This window comes from Mesocricetus auratus, unplaced genomic scaffold (assembly GCF_017639785.1).
Source record: "Mesocricetus auratus isolate SY011 unplaced genomic scaffold, BCM_Maur_2.0 Super-Scaffold_4256, whole genome shotgun sequence".
NCBI lineage: Eukaryota > Metazoa > Chordata > Mammalia > Rodentia > Cricetidae > Mesocricetus > Mesocricetus auratus.
Window position 1 is genome coordinate 76,493,553 of NW_024429182.1, and position 21,273 is coordinate 76,514,825.

A 21,273-nucleotide genomic window follows, 5' to 3' on the forward strand; every position below is an offset into this window, starting at 1 on the left:
CATGGCTACATTGACTATGGAGTCACTGTCCTGACTGCTGCTTGGACTTCAGCAGGGTTGCTGCTGTAGCGTGCACACCATTGTGCAGCAGTCACCACAGTGGCTTCACATTCTGACTCTATTGTTGAAACATGGATGATGCCAGTGTCTTTACAGCTCCTTTTGCTAATGGAGCACATATTGGATTGTTTTGTTTATAGATCTGAAGCTGGAGCCTGGGTTCTGTACATGGCGGGCAAGCATTTTGTCTTTGAGCTATTCTTTTTTCCTGATTCTTTTTCTTAGTGATATTTTAAACTTTTCCTTTAACAATTTTATATGTGTTTATGACATGTCTTGATCACATATCTATCCATTCTCCCCCTCCTACCTGATTAAAGAGACTCATGACTAGTTGGAATGCTGGGACTAAGTGACTTAGGCCTGAGTGCTCAGACCTTTTTGTCAGCACCACACCCAAGCTAAGACACTACAGAAGAAGGAGCAGAAGGATGTAAGAGCCAGAGGATGAGGATAGGACATGGCCACTGTACTCATGAATGCACAGCAGCTATGGTCACCTGCAGAAGACCCACACAAAATCAAGGCAAAAGGAATCTCAATGATGAAAAAGTAAAAATACAACTGACATGTGGTGGGTAGAGATGAGGAACTTGATGTGTTCATTCTATAAAGTAGGAATCTGAGACATTCTGCCCAATATGAATGGAAAAGAAATGAAGACTCATGTTATATTTTTAAAAATTAGAGAGTTAATCAATACAGAGACTGGAGTCAGTTGGATACATCCTTACCTATCATGGCAGGAAGTCAATAGATTATAAATCAAGAAATAGAGGGATCAAGATATGATTTAGGGATATGGGAATAAACACTGAGAGTATCAAATCAGAATTTTTTAAGCTTTCTGTGGAGAAGTCCCTATGAGGGGTGAGTCTCCCAGAGGTTGTCAAATTGTAATGACAAAGGCTTGTCATTTATATTGGATTTTAAAATTCTATAAATGACTAAATGTCTTAAGTTGAAAGGTAGCTTAGTTACTTTTCTATTGCTGTGATAAGACTCCATGACCAAGGCAACTTAAAGAAGAAAGAATTTGTTGGGGCTTACAGTTTCAGGGGGTTAGAGTCTATAGCCATCATGGCTGGCAGCATGGCAGCAGACAAAGTCAGGTACGGTGTTAGAGCAGTAGCTGAGAGCTCACATCTTGATCCACAAGTATGAGGCAGAGAGAGTGAACTGGGAATGGTACGGGCATTTGAGTCCTCAAAGCCCACTTCCATTGACACACAACCTCCAACAAGGCCACACCTCCTAATTCTGCCCAAGCAGTTCAAGAATTGGGGACCAAGCCCTCAAACATATGAGACTATGGGGGGGACATTCTCATTCAAACTGCCACGTAAGATCAACCTTGGAAGACTTTTGAGTAAATTAAAAACAATGTGAACTTGACAAAATAAGTATTCTCTCTATTCAATGTTAACAGATGACTCAGTAAATCAGAGAAATGCTGTCTACTAGACATTTAACAAAATATGAGCAGCAATCATTTGAGTGAGGGGAGGATGAGGCTGTAGTGTGGGGACAAGGGAGATATTATCACATTGACTTTGTTTTATGCTGGGGGTTCTGTTTTTGTGTTACATCTATATCCTTCCAAGTCTTTTAAGAAAATATAAAGGCTATGGAAATAGTGGCTGGTAGAGCACTCACAGAAGTTCTTGAGTTTGATTCCCAGCACTGCAGAGCAAGATCAAAGCATGCAATTTGGAAAATTCTACTCAAAGGGATAAAAGAAAAGTCAGCTACCTAGGAATTTTTTAAAGTTCTAACATGAAAAAGAGAAGATGGATATGGTGACATACAACTGTAATCCCAGTACTTGGGAAACAGAGGCAGGAAGATATCAAGTCTGGGGCCAGCCTGTGCTATAGAGTGAGGTCAAGGCCAGCTAGAATACTCTGCCTCAATCAATGATAGAGCTCTCTCTCTCTCTCTCTCTCTCTCTCTCTCTCTCTCTCTCTCTCTCTCTCTCTCTCTCTCTCTGTCTTTCTCTCTCTGTCTCTCACAAACACACACACACACCTTGGCATGTCTTTGTAGGTTTCTAGGAGGATGCTGCTTTCCTGTTCTCATTGCCCTCTGTTGAACCAAAAGAACCTGGGAGCTCTGAGTTCATTTACATACCCTCCCAGCACTGGACAGGCCACCCTCTGTGTACTCTATATTCCTTTTGTGTACGTGGCATATGTATTTTGAGCATCTAGTGAGGCCAGTCACTTGGAAGACTCACATCCTTAAGAACATTTCCATGACAACCCGACATTGACTAATACAGGAACTCCTCCTCTCAGTAGGAGGAGCTCCACCCACTGCTTGTTTCTCTAGCAGCATCTTCCCCACAGGGCTGTACACAAAGGCAGGAACCTGGTCTTTCTTATTCTCTGCAGCATCCTCCGGACATAGCATGGTGTCTAGTACACCGTGACAGTTTGATAAGCACTTGCAGAGTATGGAACCCAGGCTGAAGGTCCCTCTGCTGGAAGCCACTTAGCTTGCATCTCTTGTTGGATCTTTGGGCTGAGCAAGTACCTGCATGGGAGGAGAGGCTGACTGGCTGGAAAAGCAGGAGGGGCTCAGTGGTAGAGAGCTTGCCCAGCATGTGTTAAACCCTGACTTCATCCTCAGTTCCCGGGAAAACAGAGAGGGAGAGAACCTGTATGTTAGGAAAAGGTTGCTCGACAGGAAGGATGATTCCAAGAGTTTTGGAAGATTCAATGAGCACACAAAGTTTGTCATCGATGTCACTTTTTATCTGATTTCCCCCAAATAAGAAACGAAGTGCTGAAAATAAGGGACCATGGTCTTGTTGTCAGAAGAACTGAAGAAGGAAAACACCTCTGAGATGTTATTCCGTTGTGCCCATGACAAAGAAGGGTGGGGGAGGAGCAGGATGGGCAACAGTGTTGAAGACTAGACTTAGAATTCTTGTCTAATGCAAGCAAGAGAGATCTCTGGGGCAATGTGCAGCAAATGATACAGCTGAGAAGACTCAGAGCATGTATGAGGACCTGGGTTCAAACCCCAGTGCCTTGAGTAGGAGAAGGGAGGTGGTGTAAGATGAGAGGGAGGGAGGAAGATGTGTGATGAAGGGGGAGGAAGGAGGAGCAAAAGGAAAGGAGAGGAGGAAAAGGGGAGAGGAAAAGGAAGCAAAAAGAAGTGAAAGAAGGGGAGGAGGAATAAAGAGGAATGGGGAATAGGAGGAGAGAGGAAGAGGGAGGAAGGAGAGGGAAGAAGAGAAGAAAGAGGAGAGAATGGGAGGAAGAGGGAGGACAGCGATGGGGTGAGCATATTCTGCTCCTTCCTGGCTCTGAATCCAGGGCCCGTGTGAGCTGGGCTCCAGTGTCCTGAGTTAATCTGCTTCTCTCCTTCTCTCAGCCACACTGGATTCCTTGAGCACCAGGCATAGTTGCAACTCTGAGCACTTGCAGGTGCTGTCCCTTCCACCTGGAATGCTGTTCCCCACACAGTCACTTGGCTTGTGTCCTCACCTCATTTCCATTTTGAATTCAATGTCACCGTCTCAGTGAAGCCTACCTTGACCACTGCATGTAAGAGTTTCCCCATACAATCCCAACATACCTTCCCCTAGCATACTTTTCCTATGCTAAGCTTGGGCTCTTTCTTTCTCAAGCCAGTAAGGTGTCCTTATGGCTGAGCCCCAGGGACTCTAACTGGACAATCATCTTTGGTGTTCACGACAAGGGCATCCGACCTGATTTCCATAGTTCAGCCTTTACTGTTCTAGTCCTGGCCACAACCCACTACTCAGAAGTGCGGCCGTCACTCACTAGAGTGAGAAAGCAGAAGGAGGCCACTGTAGCCATGAAGAACAGACCTTTAACTCAGGCTAGCACCATTACCTCTTGATTGAGTTTTTTCTTTTTCTCTAAATTCTTAGAGCATTTTGATCACACAGCAGATTCCTCTTTGGTAAAAAAGCAATGGTTTGGAAAGAAAAAAGTCAGAACTACTTTATAACACATATGTTCCACTGATAAACAGCTAATTGTCTCACTTTTTTTCAAGGAGTTGAGGGGATCCATAGTAAATACGTCTATATTGACTGCTCCAATCCAAAACTAATCTGCTGGGGATGGGAGAATTTGTTGTGAATGAGATGATGGGAGGTCTCATCATGGTTATCTGTGATGTCCAGAATAACTTTAATTTAATGGACAAGTGTCATCGTATTTTCAGGACGGAAATGCGTGATTCCAAACAGCACGTGCTGTGGGATGCAGAGTGGAGGTGACTCTAGCCCCTGTATGTGCAGGCAACAAATATATAGGAGACTCTTAGGCACAGGGAACAGAAAAGTGGCTGCTGGGTTCGTATGCATTATGTGGGTTTGTATGCAATATATCCATACAGCATGACTTTTCTTTATTCCTTCCCCAAGTTTGCACCGAGAGTATTGGGGGAAATTGAAGACAAGACTGCTGGAGCACAGTGTAACATCCCAGGACAAGACAGAAGGTATCAGGTAATGACATGGAGACGGTGGAGTCAGGAAAGCCTTGCCTCTCAGACTGTGGTATGCTGGGTTATGAGACCTCGTGGCTGGGGTTCTAGATGTATTATTAAGAAGATGGTTCGTAGGGACTTATAAATCAAACATCTAGGGCTGGGAGAAGGCTCATTGAACAGAACTTTTGCTGTGTGAGTGTGAGGATTTGTGTTCCCACCCCCAGCAGCCATGTGAAATCAGGACACAGTGGTATGTACCTGTAATCCCAGTGCTGGTGATGGGGGGTGGAGGAGACAGGAGGATCCTGGGGCTTGTGGGCAGCCAGTCTAACAAAAAATGTTCAGCCACTGTTGGGGATTAGCATAGGCTCACTAGAAGCTTATGGTAATCAAATTATCCTCCAGCCTGCAATGAAGTTAACACATATATAGTGAGCATACACTACATTTTGGGCTCAGGACTAAGCTCATGGAATGTGGTAGCTAGAGTTTTTGGCTAATATTTCTTCCAACATTCAAATTAAAAGCTAAAATAACAGTGTTAGGACTACTTGCCTACTCTCAGTCTCATCCTACCTGCCCATTTTGGGCTCACTCTTGCTCAGTAAGAATCAAGCTTGGTGGTATGTATTGGTCTGCTATCCATCTGCTACACCTCAAAGATGGCTGAACCCCTTTACGTACTGCATGAGAAACTGGCCAAAGGCTGAATCACTGATCCATGCCTGACAGCATTTAAAGCCCAAAGTTGTCAAGTCAGTGATGTGCCCAAAGTTTAATCCTCAGAAAAGAGGACAGTCATGAGCCTAATAGTATCTCCAACTTAATAAGTCTCCAGATCCAATGTGGAAGCAGTAGGAGGTGGATCACTGTACGTGCCCTGAATCTGGCCAGTCTTCTTGTGTTTCTTACTTCCAATCCACGCCTGCTGCCTTTTCAAGGGAAAATGGCACTGGGTCTAGGGAGGAGGCATTTCTTCATAGCCCAGTCCTATGGTGTTGAAACCCTGGTGGTTTATACCATTTCTTTTCCTCGGTGTTTCCTTCTGGGTTTACAATCAAAAACTGGCAACTCTTAACATTATGCTTGTCTGTGTGACGTGTGTGTATGTTCAAGTGTTTGCATGCTCACACACATATGTGTGGGTGTGGTGGCCAGAGCATGATATCAAGGTATCCTTCTTTATCTCTCTCTGTCCTTTATCACTCATTTTTTTAGAAATAGGGTCTCTCATGGAACCTGGATTGTACCAGCTCAGGGAGACTACTTGGCTAGTGAGCTCCACCTGTTCCTACCTGTCCCACCACTCCTGGCTTTCCCCCACCCCCATGGGTGCTGTTGGTTTGAACTCAGGTACTCATGCTTGAGAATCAAGCACTTTGCTGACTGGACCATATTATCAGCCCCCAGCGTAAGGACTTCTCATGGTATTTGCAGCTATTGGATAGCTGTGTGCTAGTGACTGGTATCAGGCTTTCCCTGACAGAACAGGTGGGATGAAACCCATCCTGCCAGGTCTGGGCTTTTAATTAGGGACAGGCAGTGCTGCGGTTAGGGCAGGGCTGTGCCTTGTGTCCCAGTCCTACCAGCTCCCAGTGCTGTGGTTCTGTGGAAACTACCGTGTCTCTCTGAGCCCCTGTCTCCCTGCTGGTGGCACAGAAAGGCTAACAGTAGACTGGCTTCTAGGATAATCAGCTGATCCTGTTTATACTGCATATCCAAGTGCCTAACGCATAATTAATGAGAGGCGGCAGATGGGAGGACTCGCATCTCAGCTCTGTGTGGAAGTCTATAAAATGCAGATAACAAATATCTATTTTCTGAAAAAGTGGTGTTTGTTAAGTGCTTACTTAGAACACTGTTTAAATCGTGTATGTCTGCTGTTAAATAAATAAACAAATGTTCAGGGGATGGCCAGGAAAATGAGCACACAGCCTGACACAGCACTAGTAACTTTGCATAGGGAAGGTGAGTGCTAAGTGTCAACTGTTATTTGTACCGCTTTCTTATGACTCCCTTCAGCGATTGTCATAGCCCATTCTTCTTCTCCATTCTTGGAAGCATGTGAATCCCACAGGCTCGCTAACAGCAGCTTACCAATATCAGGAAGAAGGGGCATGTTCCCTGGAGGTAGGCCACCTCGTGTGATTGAGGATATAGGACCACAAGTAAATCTGCCTTGCAGAGCTGTCTAAGGTTGGAGAGCTTCTAGACATGATTGATCATTGCATGATTTGGGGGCAAAAGCTAGTCAAACCCTGAATTTTCCTTCATAAAGACACACACACAGATGATAGATAGATAATAGATAGATAGATAGATAGATAGATAGATAGATAGATAGATAGATAGATAGATTTTCAATGGTTCCAAATTTTTGAGGAGATAGTCTATGTTTCCCAATGACAGTAATTCCATTTCCCTTAAGGAACCTTGTCCAGAGCATTAAGAGAAGAGGCCTACACGTCTCTTACTTAGATCATTACAATTACTGTTTGTCTGGCTAATGTCTGAGTGATAAGGCCTCACGGGTTGGCTCTCTTATGAAGACACAGACATTGGTTGTTGGAAGGTCCTAGGGTCCCTTCCCAAGAACATGCTTCTTTGCTGTAAAATATCTAACTTTGACCTGTGCTTTCCCATCTCATGTTGGTTCCTATTGCTGGCTGAGCCCCATACTACCAAGACTGCAATTGCCAACCTGGTGCCATGTAACTATGTTTAAAGCCTCTCCTCCTACTAGGTGCATGACTGATGAGTGGAGTGGGGGCTGGTATTCAGCCCCTGCTAGACCCCAAGGTCAAGAGAACTCAGGTAGTGTGACTTCTTTACAAGTATTGTGCAATGGGTCAAGGGCTTTTCAGCCAATGGGCATCTTTCTTCAGTAAGGTCCCCAAGCTTCATTCAACTCACAGAAACTCGTCACCCCAAACCAGCCCATCCTCATTGTCATGCACTCTTTCAACATGGTTGTTTTGCCTCAGTCTCCTTGCTCAGGTTGACACGCGTGCAAATGTTTAGCTATGCAGCCTAAACAGATATCCAACCTAGAGGTGAAATACTAGCCTCTCTTTTCCTTACATGTCCTTGTGTATTAGAAACAATTCTTCTTGGAGCCCAAGGTACCTTCCTAAAAGACCACAAGTATTGGGATAAAAGGACACTGGCCTAAGAAAGCCAGTCTACCATCTTAAAGCAAGTAAATACTCTGACATGAATGAATCAAGAACTAGTGGTCAACATATTAGTGACAGAACAACAAAAAATGTGAAGGAAGTGGTTGAAAAGCAGCTTGTTGCCTTTTACAGGCAGGTGTCATGCTTAAATGCTCCTAGGCATATATTCTGAATATCTGCTCCCCAGCAGGGGGAACCATTTGGGGAGTCCTTGGAAGCTTGGGACCTCTGACTGGCAGAAGTAGGTCACCAAGAGTAGGCCTCTTAAGGCGATCTCTAGTTCCTGGCTCCTGCTGCTCTGTATTTCCTGTCTGTTGTTATACAAACAGCTGTTTTCTGCTGCGTGTTTTGACTGTCCTGACATCCTGCCCAAATGCATGGGGTCAAGCAAATGACAGACAGGGAATGCTCTGAAACTTGATGGGAGATGTCCTTCTGTATGCTGTGAATATATGTTTTTCTAATTGGCTGATGAATAAGGCTGCTTTGACCAATGAACAGGTAGGATGTGGCCAGGCAGGAAATATAGGCAGGTCTACTGGACTAGGAGAAAGCTAGGCAGAGGAACACAGAGAGTAAGTTGCCAGTGAGATGTCATGTAGCTACCATAAAGATAGGATGCATTCTCTTGTAAGATAAGGCCATGTGGACATACATAGATTAATAGTTATGGGTTAATAATTAAGACAGAGCTAACCACTAAGAACCCTAAGCCATCGGCCAAACAGTTTATAATTAATATAAGCCTCAGTGTGTTTATTTGGGACTAAATAGCTGTGGGACTGGGCGAGACAGAAACCTCCATCAACAGAAACCATGTTTCAAAATAGGCCTTTTCTACCCTAAGTTGCTTCTGTCAGTAGCATCATTTTGGTGAAAGCATTTGCAAAGTAACACAATTGGTAAGGAGACAACCAGAGGTGACATTATCTCTGAGATCTCACAGTCTCTGAAAGACAGGACCCAGGCGAGACCCCAGGCCTACTGGGTCCCAGACCTTCGCTGTTACAGTAGACTCCCTGAGCTCTTACTAAAGCCAAGCTTGTTTCTTCAGTAGAACAGTGTCTCTTAGGGCCTCCAAGACACAGGGAAAGAAGACAATCTTGTGATTTTTTTTTGGTTCAAGGCTTCTCTTTAACCACACGAACCCTGTTTTCATTTGGAGGGAATGCCTTCAGGATTACAAAGTATAATTCTCTGACTATAAAAGAACACATTTCTCCTAACTTACATAGTCAGCTGATGTCAAGTTTTATCCAACTCAATAGTAAGGGAGCCAACAGAATCATAAAACTGGTTCAATAGAGGAGGTAACAAAATTCTGAAGACTCTAAAGTTATATGTAAAAGCAGATTGGCATGCTGGGAAGTGAAAGCCACTTATTTGGGGTTACCTTTTCTTCTGACCAGAAACCATTTGTACTGTTACTGAACAAAATTTTATGCTCACTTCACCAATTTTTGAACTAAATAAACATACAGTTACCAGATTTGAATCTACTTCTTTAAGAAACAAAACTAAACAAAAATCCAGTCTCTCAGAGGATCAGTCTCTTAGGTGAAATTGTACACTGCTCTGTGAGAACATGAGAAGAACATGGCATCGTTTTGCCTGGTTTTTTTTCTCAACACCTAATACCAATAGGCCACACTGGTCAATATCACATGAGTGAGTGGTCTGTATTGTACTCCACCACACGATTTCAAGTGATGAAACCAACGGAGGGATTTCCCAGGCCTTTACTGCCTGTGATGGAAGCACAGAACAAAAAGACAGTATGCTGTGCATCAGGTAGAGAGAAGTGCCTGAGGGTTTGTAGCAATCAGGGCACATCTAGGAAGAAATGTTGAGCTGTTAGAAGAGGACAAGATCAGCCCACAAAATAAATGGTTTCCACGGCTGAAACAGGGTCATGATCCAACAGGTAATAGTGAGAGTGTAGGGGACAGGTGGGTCCTAGTTCCTACCTGAATGCCATTTACTGTGGAAGTGACTGGGAATCCAAGCATCAGTTTCTCTACCAGCCAAATCAGTCACATTTGCACTGTGGCAACCAAAATACCTGACAGGCTTTACTCTTTACTTGATGGGTCTTAGGCAGTACCTGGAGGTCTCAGGAATGGGTAGGATGGCTGGTGAGGGAGTTTGAACATGTGCTGTCTGCCAGCACTAAAGGAAGCATCTCTATCTACATTATGACTATATGGACACAGCACAGCTGTGCGTAATTTGTGCTCCTGTTATGACCTCTACCATCTACCCAATCCTAACAACCCACAGGCACAGCTGAGCTCACTTGCTGGCATCCTGCCTTGTGACTGTGGCCCATTTTCTTCTTGCTTTTGGCTCCTGGGTGTTATGGGTGAGGAGGAAGAATGCATGGTAAGGATCACAAAGTCCAGGAGTAGAAAGTCAGGAAGTGCTCTGGCTTCTTCTGGGCCATGGCTTAGATGAGATGATAGGATGCCATGTGAGACCTAGGAATGAAGAAGCAGAGGTGGCTGCTTGCAATCTCTAGGGACATATAGCAGTGTGTCTCAATGGCATGACCCCTGTACTTACAGCATTTGCCTTCTGCTGGGAGATCTGTGACGTGAAAGGTGGACATTGACGTGTCTGAAGGTTCCTAGCACAGGGCTTGGCACACAGGGCATACTCAATAACACCCCCCCTGCCTTCTTCCTCAACTGCATCTTTGCAGCTTCCCTAAAGGATTCTGAACACATAAATAAAGCTGGAACCCCATCTGGCTGAACAAGCCAGCCATCTGCAGATTTTGAAATATGGGGGAACTTCTAATGGCTGGCTAATTTTTTTTTCAGTTTTTCAGCCAGATGTTTGGTGTCATTCAGGCCCATCTGCAGCAGAAACAGCAGTTTACTGAACTTCCTTTCCACGATTTTAAGTCCCCTGAGCTGTAATTCAGAGTGAGCTTTCTTTTCTTAAATGAGTTTTAAAGAGTAATTCACGCACTGAGTATGAAAATATCAGAAATTTGCTTTAAAAGGTCATTTAGGTCATTTTTAGGGCTCAAAACTGGCAACCTATGGACAAAATTGAGCTGCAATGTAACCACAGCTTGGATGAGCTCATGTTTTTAGAAAGGTGAATTTTGCTTGCATTTTAAAATTCAAATGTTTTTTATGTCTGATTTTTCTTTGATCTTTTTTCCTTCTTTCTGTATATATGTATGCATGTATATATACAGGTATGTGTACCTGTGTGTGTGCTTGTGTGTACACAGGTATGTGGAGTCTGAAGTCAGGTTTTTTTTTTGTTTTTTGTTTTTTTTTAATCAGTTGCTCCCCACCTTATATGTTGAGTCAGGATCTCACACCTGAACCTGGAGTTTTCTAATTCAGCCAGTCTGGAAACCCCCTGTGCTTGCCAGGATTACTGGTAGCCTGCCTTAACCACTCAACATGGTGTGTGGAGTGGGGGAGATCCGAACTCCAGCCCTTACATTTGTGTGATGAGCGCTTTATCTGTTGAGCCATTTCCCTGCCCCACGCCTGGCTCTTCTCTACCTGATATATTGGCACACACTTGACACACGTGTCCTCAGAGTCAAACGCAATTCAGGTCAACTAAGTTGATTTTTAAATGGTCCCTCCAGCATGGTACAGTCCCTCACTATCCTCTCTTGCCCCACATTGAGACCAAATTCTGGTCATCATGTATCTCCCTGAACGTACTGTTGTTGTCAGCCATACAGCTGTGGTGAAAGAGTGTGAGATGCTTTCTTCACACTTCACCTGACCTAGCTAGGCCACATGGATAGTTGGATTCATGACTTCTTAATCTCATGTAAAGTTCTCATCTTAGAACTGAGTAAACTGAGGTCCAAGGGAGGAAAGCAGCACGTACAATTTAAAAGACTACTAGGGACAGATATGTGATTAGCACTTGGGTTTTTTCATTGCCAGGGTAGTGGTCAAATGCATTGCTTTGGTTGGATCTAGGGCTTCAGCATTTTTTGTTTTTGTTTAATGAGAGAGATGCCTACTGAACACATTCGCATTCCAATTCCAATGCTGCCTTTGAAAACGTGCAGCAGGTGGGGACTCAGTGAACGCCTTGCCTGCTTTTTCCACATGATGAGTCAGGCAATCGCTAGGGTTTCTCACTGTCTCTGCACAGGTTGATTGCTTTCTCATTCAAAGGGCATCTTTTGTTGCTCTCAGTTTGTTCTTGTCTGGTGGCTCCTCTGTCCCTTCCATCGATGCACAGACCAGCTGAATGTTTTCAGATCTGAGACTTCTGAATGGAAAAACCCATGTATCTGGGCATTCTCAAAAGTCAGTATTTCTACCAGTAGCAAATCAGCTGCTGGAACATGAACTGAGGCTCTCTAGCAACACCATGAGAAGCTGCAAGTCTCAGGCTAAGTACCGTCTGCCAACTTAAGGTGTATGACCTTGGGCAAATTACGGAACTTCTCCCAGCCTCAGTGTCCTCATCTGTACAGTGAGAGCAATGACAATACCTGCACCCCTGAGCTCACCCGAAGGTGAAAGACCCAAGTTTTCAAAATTTTGAAGCCAGTACTAGTATATAGAAAAGGCTGAGGATAAACACTCTGCTGCTGCTGGTTCATGGGGACGATAAACATTCATAACATTCTAGCTCTGACGGCGTAATTGCTTGGAGGGCTTTTAGGAAATTTCGATCCCAGGGATCCACTGCAGATCTATGGAGGCATGAAATGTAGTTATGGAGCTTGATAATCCATTAAAAAAAACTATTCATGGGACTCCAGTGACTAACCAAGTTTGGGGACAATTGTATTTTTTTTTTAGCTTTGAATACTTTTGCTGTTAGGGGACTCACCACCTCTAGAACCTCCCTATCCCATACCAGGTAATTATTTATAATTAGGTAAAACCTGCTTTACTTTAGCTCCCTCATGACTTCCTTGAGACCACATAGAAGATTTCAAATATCTCTTCCAAATGACAGCCCTTCATATGTTTGCAAACAGCTGGCATGCCCCCCGCCCCCTGCCCCCCAGCCAGAGTATTCCCTTATTTGAGGCAAAATAGCCACATTGTCTTATGGCTCTTAACATATGAAAACAGGATTCTCTTAAACTACATGTAAGAAAAACTGAGCTCTAACATTCTCTACACAGGCCTTTTGATGTTCAAAGGACCAGAAGATGTGGATGCTGCAGTTCTGAGATAGACAGGAGCTAGTGGATAGAGATGTATTTATCTTCGTCCTCACAGAGGATGGGAATCTTAGGATGTATGCTGACTGCGGCATGCACCTTATCATGCGGAAAACAGACTCTTGCAAATTCCTTGAACACTTGGTGTATTCAGTCCATTAAGAAGAATCTTGGCTTCAAATTTTATCCAGGCCCATCTAGATGGTAAAAACTTTCCAGATCCATATTGGTTTGTGTATCTTACTGGATGGAATGCTGCAAAAATGTAAAATGTATCTGAGAAAAACTATAAGAAGACTCTAACAAGTTTTCTCAAAAGAATTGACTTGCCCAAGAACACATCTTCAACCCATGTAATTCCTTCCAAATTTCCTTTCTTACTTATCCCACTGAACCCATGAGACACTTGGGACTCCAATCCCATGCATGAACTTTAGGCCCAGAGTAGTGTGTTGCAGAGAAGAGAAAACTCTTTAGGAGGCTTTGAGAAAAAATTCTGAAAATTCAGGCCTTGATTCTATCTGGCAGATTGTTAACTAAATAGGGCAAAGTAAGGGTTGTCATTTCCAAAATACTTCCATGAGGTAAAATTATTGTAAATGACTAAAGCTGATATACAGTTTTGACTGGAGAGGGCCATCATTTTTTTTATGCCACGTATGTAGGCATCATCACATTTACCAAATCACAGCATTGCAAAAACTGATTTAATTCACTGTTGTCAAATACATCAGAGTAAATGATGGAATTTCCCCAAGGTGAATGACCTCTTGCTACCCAATTGCAAATGCTCAGAAACAACCACAAATGCTAGATTCTTCACAATGTTTAGGAAAGAATCATTTCAGAATTTATGTTAGTACACTGACAGAAACAGTGTAAGCTTGAGTAGTGCTTGCTCAAAACTATCAGTTCTAAATCGATCACTTCTTAGGTTAATTGAGAGTTTAAAAGGACAAATGTCTTAGCTAAGTGTATAGAGATCATTTGCAGCATTGTTTGGGTTTTCTAACTTCACATTGATTCTCACTTCACAAAGGAAGCCCTTTCCCTCCTGAATTTCCCACCAGTTGCAAATTTGTGTTGGAAACAGAATCAACTGTAGTGGCGCTATAGTCAGGGGAGTTCAGAGCATCAGGACGTGGGAAGGAGGCCAGAGGATGATGCAATATTACACTAGCAAGTGATGTCATAGCATGATTTCCTAAGTCATTTACATAAATTCGAGTTCCCAAGAAATGGTGAGAAATGCCACAGGGAATACAGGTGGAGAGAACTAACAGCAAATGGGAGGGAGGGGGAAGAAGCCCCTATTTTCTTGACTATCACTGTGATAAACTTCAGTGATTCCCTGGGAGCCAGAGAAATAAAAAATCCAACCAAACAAACAAACAAAACCCTTCCTTACTGCCCCTTTAATCTAGTGTCTCCCTCAAGTAACAGGTTCACAGACTTTAATTTTCCTCTTTCTTTTCCTCACTCCTTGTGATACCCAGGCACTGTCTAGTGAAGCTGACAGCCACTCTTCATATGGTGAAGCATGTTTAATTGTGACATAGGCTACACAAGAGCTCTCCATTCTAAAATCGGCCTGCCCTCCTCATTACTATTTCGGAAAAAAAATCCCTAATTTTTAAAATTAGAAGCAAGGAGCTGCAATTCTTAGAGTTAGTCTCTTCTAAATGTCAAGGAGATACATTTGCTGGTTATGGGAGTGATTTATGAATGAAGTCAGGTGGATAGAAAACACCAAGACTTCAGTTTCATTTTGATCCCAAATAATGAAACACTTATTCATAATGAAATTTTTCTTAGATATGGGGGTGTGAGAGTTGGGGTTTATATATTGTTTCCTAGTACCAGTTGGCAAAGGAAGTTCATGACAATGTCTAATTAGACCAAACTCAGGAGAAGCTAATATTTTATTGAGGAAGAAGAAGAGGAAGAGGAAGAAGGAGAAGGAGGAGGAGGAGGAGGAGGAGGAGGAGGAGGAGAAGAAGAAGAAGAAGAAGAAGAAGAAGAAGAAGAAGAAGAAGAAGAAGAAGAAGAAGAAGAAGAAGAAGAAGAAGAAGAAGGCAGATCAGAGTGTGTCCCGGGTCAGCTCACCCCCCTTCACCTCCTTCATCACCTTCCTATCTTCCCTCCCTCCATTCTTTAATGATCCCAGTTCACTGAAATGCAATGAAAGAAATCCAAAGTCTCCTTCGCTAGACAGAGATCCAAACAGTGCACAGCATGCCTAGAGATTTGGATTAGAATATTTCCCAACTGCAGAAGCTGCTTAAATAGTTACAAATTTGCATCACATTTACTTTAAACCAAAAACAACCAACAAGACCCAGCCCTTCCATCCACACAGCACCAGCCTCAGTGGAAACAGTCTGGACTCATACATTTTCAAAAACAACCTCAACTGCTTTTTCCCCCCTCCACTGCCCCTATTTCCCTCAAACACACATCAGGACATTAGAAGCAGAACATTTAGAGCCAGCCAGTGATAGGAATTTGTAAGTACCTTCCAAGCAGCAGGTCCTCCACAACCCAGAGTGGGTCATTACTTCTTCATTCTTTCTGCTGGTTTCATTGTCACTTGTAGATTTAGTCCTGCACACACCTCTGGAATATAGCCAGTAGTCCGTGCCCACTGCAATGGTCATTAAACTAAAAGCTGCGAAGGCTCCTACAGTGGTGATCAACATCTGGATACCTCTGTCACACATCCTCATAATTCTTCATGGTACTCTGAACGGCTGGGGGCTGGAGGGGGAAGATTCAGTGCCAGAGGAGAGAATCACTCTGCAGCTGGGTAACCTAGGACGGCCTCTTCCAAAAACCTGGATCTTCTTTTGTCAGCATCCACAGGGACTTTGGGAAAGCTGGGATTTCCTGTCTTGAGCTCTCTCCAATTCCCTGAGTCCTCTATGGCCCTCGGGAGGGTGCAGGCTCCAGGGGGTTGGTCCACATCACTGCTGCGGTCAGAGGATTCCTGGGTTGCTTTCATTCCTTAGGAGCTTGGAGGGGACGAGGGTTTGTGCTGGGCATGGCTTCAGAGCTTGGAGCTGCCGGCTCTGTTTAAGATGCGCCTAGTTCCTTACAGCTCCAGGAGACTCAAGGCAAAAGAAACCCAGAGAGGTCTGGTGTGTGAGCGTGTGTGTGTGTGTGTGTGTGTGTGTGTGTGTGTGTGTGTGTGTGTGTGTGTGTGTATGTGTCTGTGTCTGTCTGTGTCTCTGTGTGTGTCTGTGTGTGTGTGTATATGTGTATGTGTGTGTGTGTGTGTGTCTGTGTGCGCGCGTGCGTGCGTGTATGCGAGCGAGCGCGTGTGCCGGGGGTGAGGGCGGATGGCAAAAAATAGCTCTGCTGGGAGGCGAGTCGCTGAGAAGAGTGTTCACTGCTTCCCCAGCCTCCCAGGAAAGCTCTCCGCCTGCTCTCTACACCCCCGTGCAAACTGGAGAAAAGGGAGAGTCCTGGGGCGGGGGCTGGCCACTTGCTTGGGAAGGCTGAGGTCCGTGGTGCTGAACGGAGAGCTCCTCGCCTGTTGCCCAGCCTCCCTCTTCCCGATGCAGGCTCGCTGGAGGTCCGTGGTGCTGAAGGGACAGCTCCCTTCTGTGACTGTACCGTTGCTCTTCTAGCTTCTAGGCTGGAGACCTGGGGTGCCAAGGGTTGCTCCCCTAACACTCCCTTCGTGCTTTCCCGGAACCAGCCAGCCAGCTCAGCTCCGCATACTTGAGCCCACACCCTGAGCAAAGTTTCGGGAGCCCAAGGCAGTCCGCACCAGGGCTCCAAGCTACTGCAGCACTGAGGATCCCGCTCCTCAGAGGGAAGGGTTAAAGACAAGGGCCAGGGAAGAAAACCCACAGCGCACTTCAGTGCGCGGGTTCTCTCAGCGCCCACCCAGAACAACATTCTCTAATCAACCCTCCTCCTCATCCCTGAGCCCAATGAACCAGGCAACTTTGCTCTTTGCTGCAGAAGTCCACTGGGGAGACAGAAGCTGGGAAAGATCTAATTTTAAAAGGATGGGAAGCTCTGACTGACGGTTCATTAGGGTGGGCAAAACGTCTGTGTGCATCTGTCTCAGTTTTGTCCCTCAGAAAACAAACCAATATGTCTACCCTCCTCTCTCCGGAGCTCTGGTTTACACAGGAGACAGCGTGCTCACATCAGAGCCAGAAACCATTCACATACATATGAACACAAGCCTCTAAAGGGCCGAAGAGACTAAATGTACCTAGACTGTTGTTCATACATCAGGGACCTTGGATGAAGGGATACAAGGGTTTGGTCTGTGAATACACTTGTTAAATATTTTAACACTTTTACATTCAGGATGGGAGAGCATTGAAAATGTCAGCTTCTTTCCAAAGGCCATAGTGCTGTTCACTTGTTAACATCTTCTTCTAAGTCAGACCTGGACATAGGTGTAATTAGGTCTGGGTTCCTTGCTAGCCAAAAGCACAAATGCCATTACACACCAGTGAGTTCTTTCCCCCAGAAACAGTGAATGCTGAAAAGAACCAGCACAGACCAGCTTCCCAGTTCCATATGTTCTAGCATATAGATAAGGGCATGCTAAGTTGACTTCAGGCACTCCACCAAATTGCTCTGACCATTTATTTTCTTGTGGCATGACAAGTACTGATACTCAGTTGGGTGTTTGGAATTAAGACTGCATGGGCTGTTTCTGCAAATCCCTGAGATGTGCCCACAACCAGCTGTCATATTTGAGTGTTATTTAACTGGACAAACGTATAGTGGAAGGGAATCGTAGGCACACATTCACTCCCTGTGGTGCCATCTCTGGCTGTCTGAGAGCTTCTATTCAGGTAACTGAGTAGGGATATTATACTGAAAAAGTCTCTAATTTGGCTCACAACCATTTTGTGACTTGAGGTTTTTATTTTCATGTTAATCTCTCTTGAAGACTTGTTTCTTGGTGTTATATACACACGTGTGCACATATAGGTTTTCATGTGTAGTAACAGTGTGTTTATGTGTGAGTGAGTGCTATGATCAATTTTGTCATGATTTCCTAATGCCTGTGAGGTTGTTGTAGACATAAAGTAGATATGTCAATATATGTATACATCTGTATGGTGCAGTTTCTGGAGTAATGTGATCATGTTCTATATAAACACAGCTGTGTGCATGCATGGATATGTGTGTGTGTATGAATGTGAACATGCAGGTACAATGTGGGTTTGTCTGTTTATATGTGTTTAGTTACATATATGTATGTGTCACATTTTATACTGAATATTTGCCATATTACAAATGACACATAAACGTAGGGCCAGGGCCATAACTAACTAGATCTTAGAGACAAGGCGGGAAGATGCATGAGCCCTCCTTTAAGTGACTTCCTGTCTTTTTTCTCTACATAGACAACTCGATAATTATTAATTTAAAAGGCCACATAGTTACATGAAGGGGAAGGTGGTATTTTCTGGAAGGGTTTATAAGATAAATGGATATTTTCTTCTCCCTCTCAGAAGTTTAAATAATATGATATAATTAATAATGATCAAAATGGTCATTCCTGGTCTGTTTTATTCTTCTCTTATTCCAGCAGAGGTAGGAAAGACACTCTCCGAAGCAAGACAATGATGGTGGAAGAGCTTGGGCTTTGGGAATTGTATGCTCCATTACTCTATTCACCAGATGGCTCAGCAAAACAACAGTAGCCCCAGACCCACACCCTCAGATATGTGACAGAAGGCCAGACATACGTGTCCAGCTGGTGGAACCAAGTATCCAGGTAGACTACGGAGAAAAAGAGGCCAGGTACTTGGGTGGATGAAGAGGACAGTCACAGTGAGAAGGCAGAAGAGGAATGGCTGCAATGCCCAAGAATAGAGCTTTGCGCTGAAGCTTGGTGATGCAGAACCATCTTTGGTAACCTCTGACGAGAGCCAAGGTTAATTTGAATGTAGGAGCACATGGAACGAATCAGAGAACCTGACTGAAGTGGGAGCCAGAGGCAGAGAGCCAGTTATTTAGATCCTAATAATTTCACCTCACTTACTAGGGGGTGATCTCAGCCTTTCATTCAGTGAGATGTGTAGGTGTACACATGGGTGTGTGGAATCTGCGGCGGGGTCTAGAGAGAATTACTCATTCTCACCACTAGAGGGCTCTTTCACCAGTTCAAACACACAGTCAAAGCCAGAGGCTTCCTCAGTGCCAAGGATCCTTTCTGATCCTGCTTATCTGGCAGGAAACTCAGCAGGCATTCCGGCAGCTTTAAACTTGTGTGTGTTTCTTTTATTAAGATTTTTTTTCTTCCACTGAATTCTTAGCTTGCCGTTAACAGTCATAATATATGTCTTTGTGATTTTTCTCATCTATTAGGGTTCTACTTAGGAAAATATTGTTAACAGCTAATTCAATTCAATAATTGTTCATGAGTGCCCACCATGCATAAGACAGTCAGCTCCACCACTTGGGCAATGACGTAAGTCTCATTCTCCAAGGAGCAGGAGATGCTGTATTTGCCTGTAAGCACCAGAAACTCACTGGAGCTAGCTTGAGAAAATGGAGAGAAGGTGGTATAAGAATATGGGGGGTGTTTTGAGCAACTAGAAGCCAAAAATGCAATTAGGCCTCAGCAAGGAATTGAAATTACTCTGTAAAAGTCACTGGGGTCCTTGACAGCTTCTGTGTTTTCCACCTCCGCCCCTTTCCACATTCTTAGAAGAAAAGCTTTGCCTTCTCTGTTGCACTCTCACTGCTGTGGAAGGATAGCACCCAACCCGATGTTGTGAGGGGGGACTATCGACCCTGGGTTCCAGAGGTTTCAATTAATCATGCAAAGAGAGTGTGCCAGATCAGGGCAGCTCACATCTTGATATCCAGGTTGCAGACAGGGAGGGGGAGGTGCGGGGGAGGGAGGAGGGAGGAAAAGAAAGGAGGGAGAGGGAAGATAAGACTTCTAAAGTGGGATCTCATGACTATCTCTCCAGGCCCTCAGCCTATCAACTGCTTGAGACCAGATCTTCCTCTTTGGTTGATGTCTCTGGAAATGGCCTCACAGACATACCTAGGGGTCGGATTTACTTCTCAAGCCAAGGTCAACTCTCACACCTTCTCTATTCTTCAAGATGGAAGCTAGAGTTAAACTTTTTGTGTTATTCCTATCAAGAAATCGACCTAGACTAATGCGAATTGCTTTAGCTCTAATTTAGAATATCCAGAATTGACAACCTAACTGGTCCAGCTTGTGTTATGCTATTAGACTACTGCCAATCACATGGGCTTCAGGAAGAGGATCCTATGGAACAATCTGGCTAAGAGGCTTAGAGGACAACATCCTGTGATCTGGAGAAGAAAGGAAGAAGGCAGTATGGTGACACTACAGATAGAAACCAAGACATATATCTTTGACTGAATAAAGTAGATATAGAATCCGGACAGCTTGTAAAAATGGCAACGATAGGGGCTGGAGAGATGGCTCAGCAGTTAAGAGCACTGGCTGCTCTTCCAGAGGTCCCAGGTTCAATTCCCATCACCCACAGGGTAGTTCACAAACATTTGTAACTCCAGTTTCAGGGGATCTGGTACTCTCTTTTAGCCTCTAAGGCCACCAGGCACACACATGGTACACAGACATACATGTAAACAAGACATTGACACACATAAAATAAATAAATAGACGGTCAATAGAAGAACTGACTCCCTATTACCAGACTGAAGTACAAGAGGGGGTGGAGTAAGTTAAAAGAAGACACACATAGGCATGCAATTACCCTTGGGCAGAAAGATCGGGGACTCTAGGGTAGCTGCCTTTTCATTTCAGCACTTTCTGGTTTTAAATCTTATGCATGCATACTTTGGTAAATGTTTCAAGTTAATTAAAAACTGAATAAAAAACAAAAAGCAGCAAGTCACCTGTCTACGGTTCTCAGCCACCTCTTGCTTTATCGGCATAGAAATGCCAACTGTTTTCCTGTGCTATCTCTTTATTCCTAATGTCTGGGGTTCTCTTGCCTGAGATATCACTGAAAAATTGCAGGGTGTGTGTGCGGGTGATTGCTTGCTGGTCCAGTAGGTAAAGATACTTGTTGCCAAGCCTGATAACCTGAGTTCAGTCTCTGGGACTCATGTGGTAGAGGGAAAGATCCTCTTGCAAATTATCTTCTGATTTCCACATTTCATGTTTTGGTAGGCATGTGCCTGTACACATATGTACATATACACATACAAGTAAATAAATGCAATAATAAAGTAGTTTTAATTTATACAAATTAAAGTAGACATCTTGTGGTTTACTCCATTAACTCATTTATTTCTGAGTGCAAATGCTACCATTGTAGAGCATCCTTCACTAACTGTGCTGTCTAAAATATCACCCCATATTTCTCTCTCACCTCTCACTCTGGTTATGTTCTGTCATGGCAT

At 44.0% G+C, this 21,273-nt stretch overlaps 1 protein-coding gene across 2 annotated transcripts in view; it reads right to left on the bottom strand.

The window, feature by feature from the left end:
• The window catches only part of Cacng3 (calcium voltage-gated channel auxiliary subunit gamma 3), a 95,629-nt gene extending 79,533 nt beyond the window's left edge, over window positions 1–16,096 (bottom strand). Inside the window, exon 1 of one of the 2 annotated variants that reach the window (XM_013117418.3) lies at window positions 15,395–16,096. In XM_013117418.3, the coding sequence (XP_012972872.1) occupies window positions 15,395–15,605 (211 nt within the window). In that variant the 5' untranslated portion in view covers window positions 15,606–16,096. The remainder of the gene's footprint in view (window positions 1–15,394) is intronic. The other variant, XM_005064454.4, reaches the window with a different exon arrangement.
• Window positions 16,097–21,273: the final 5,177 nt, after the last annotated feature.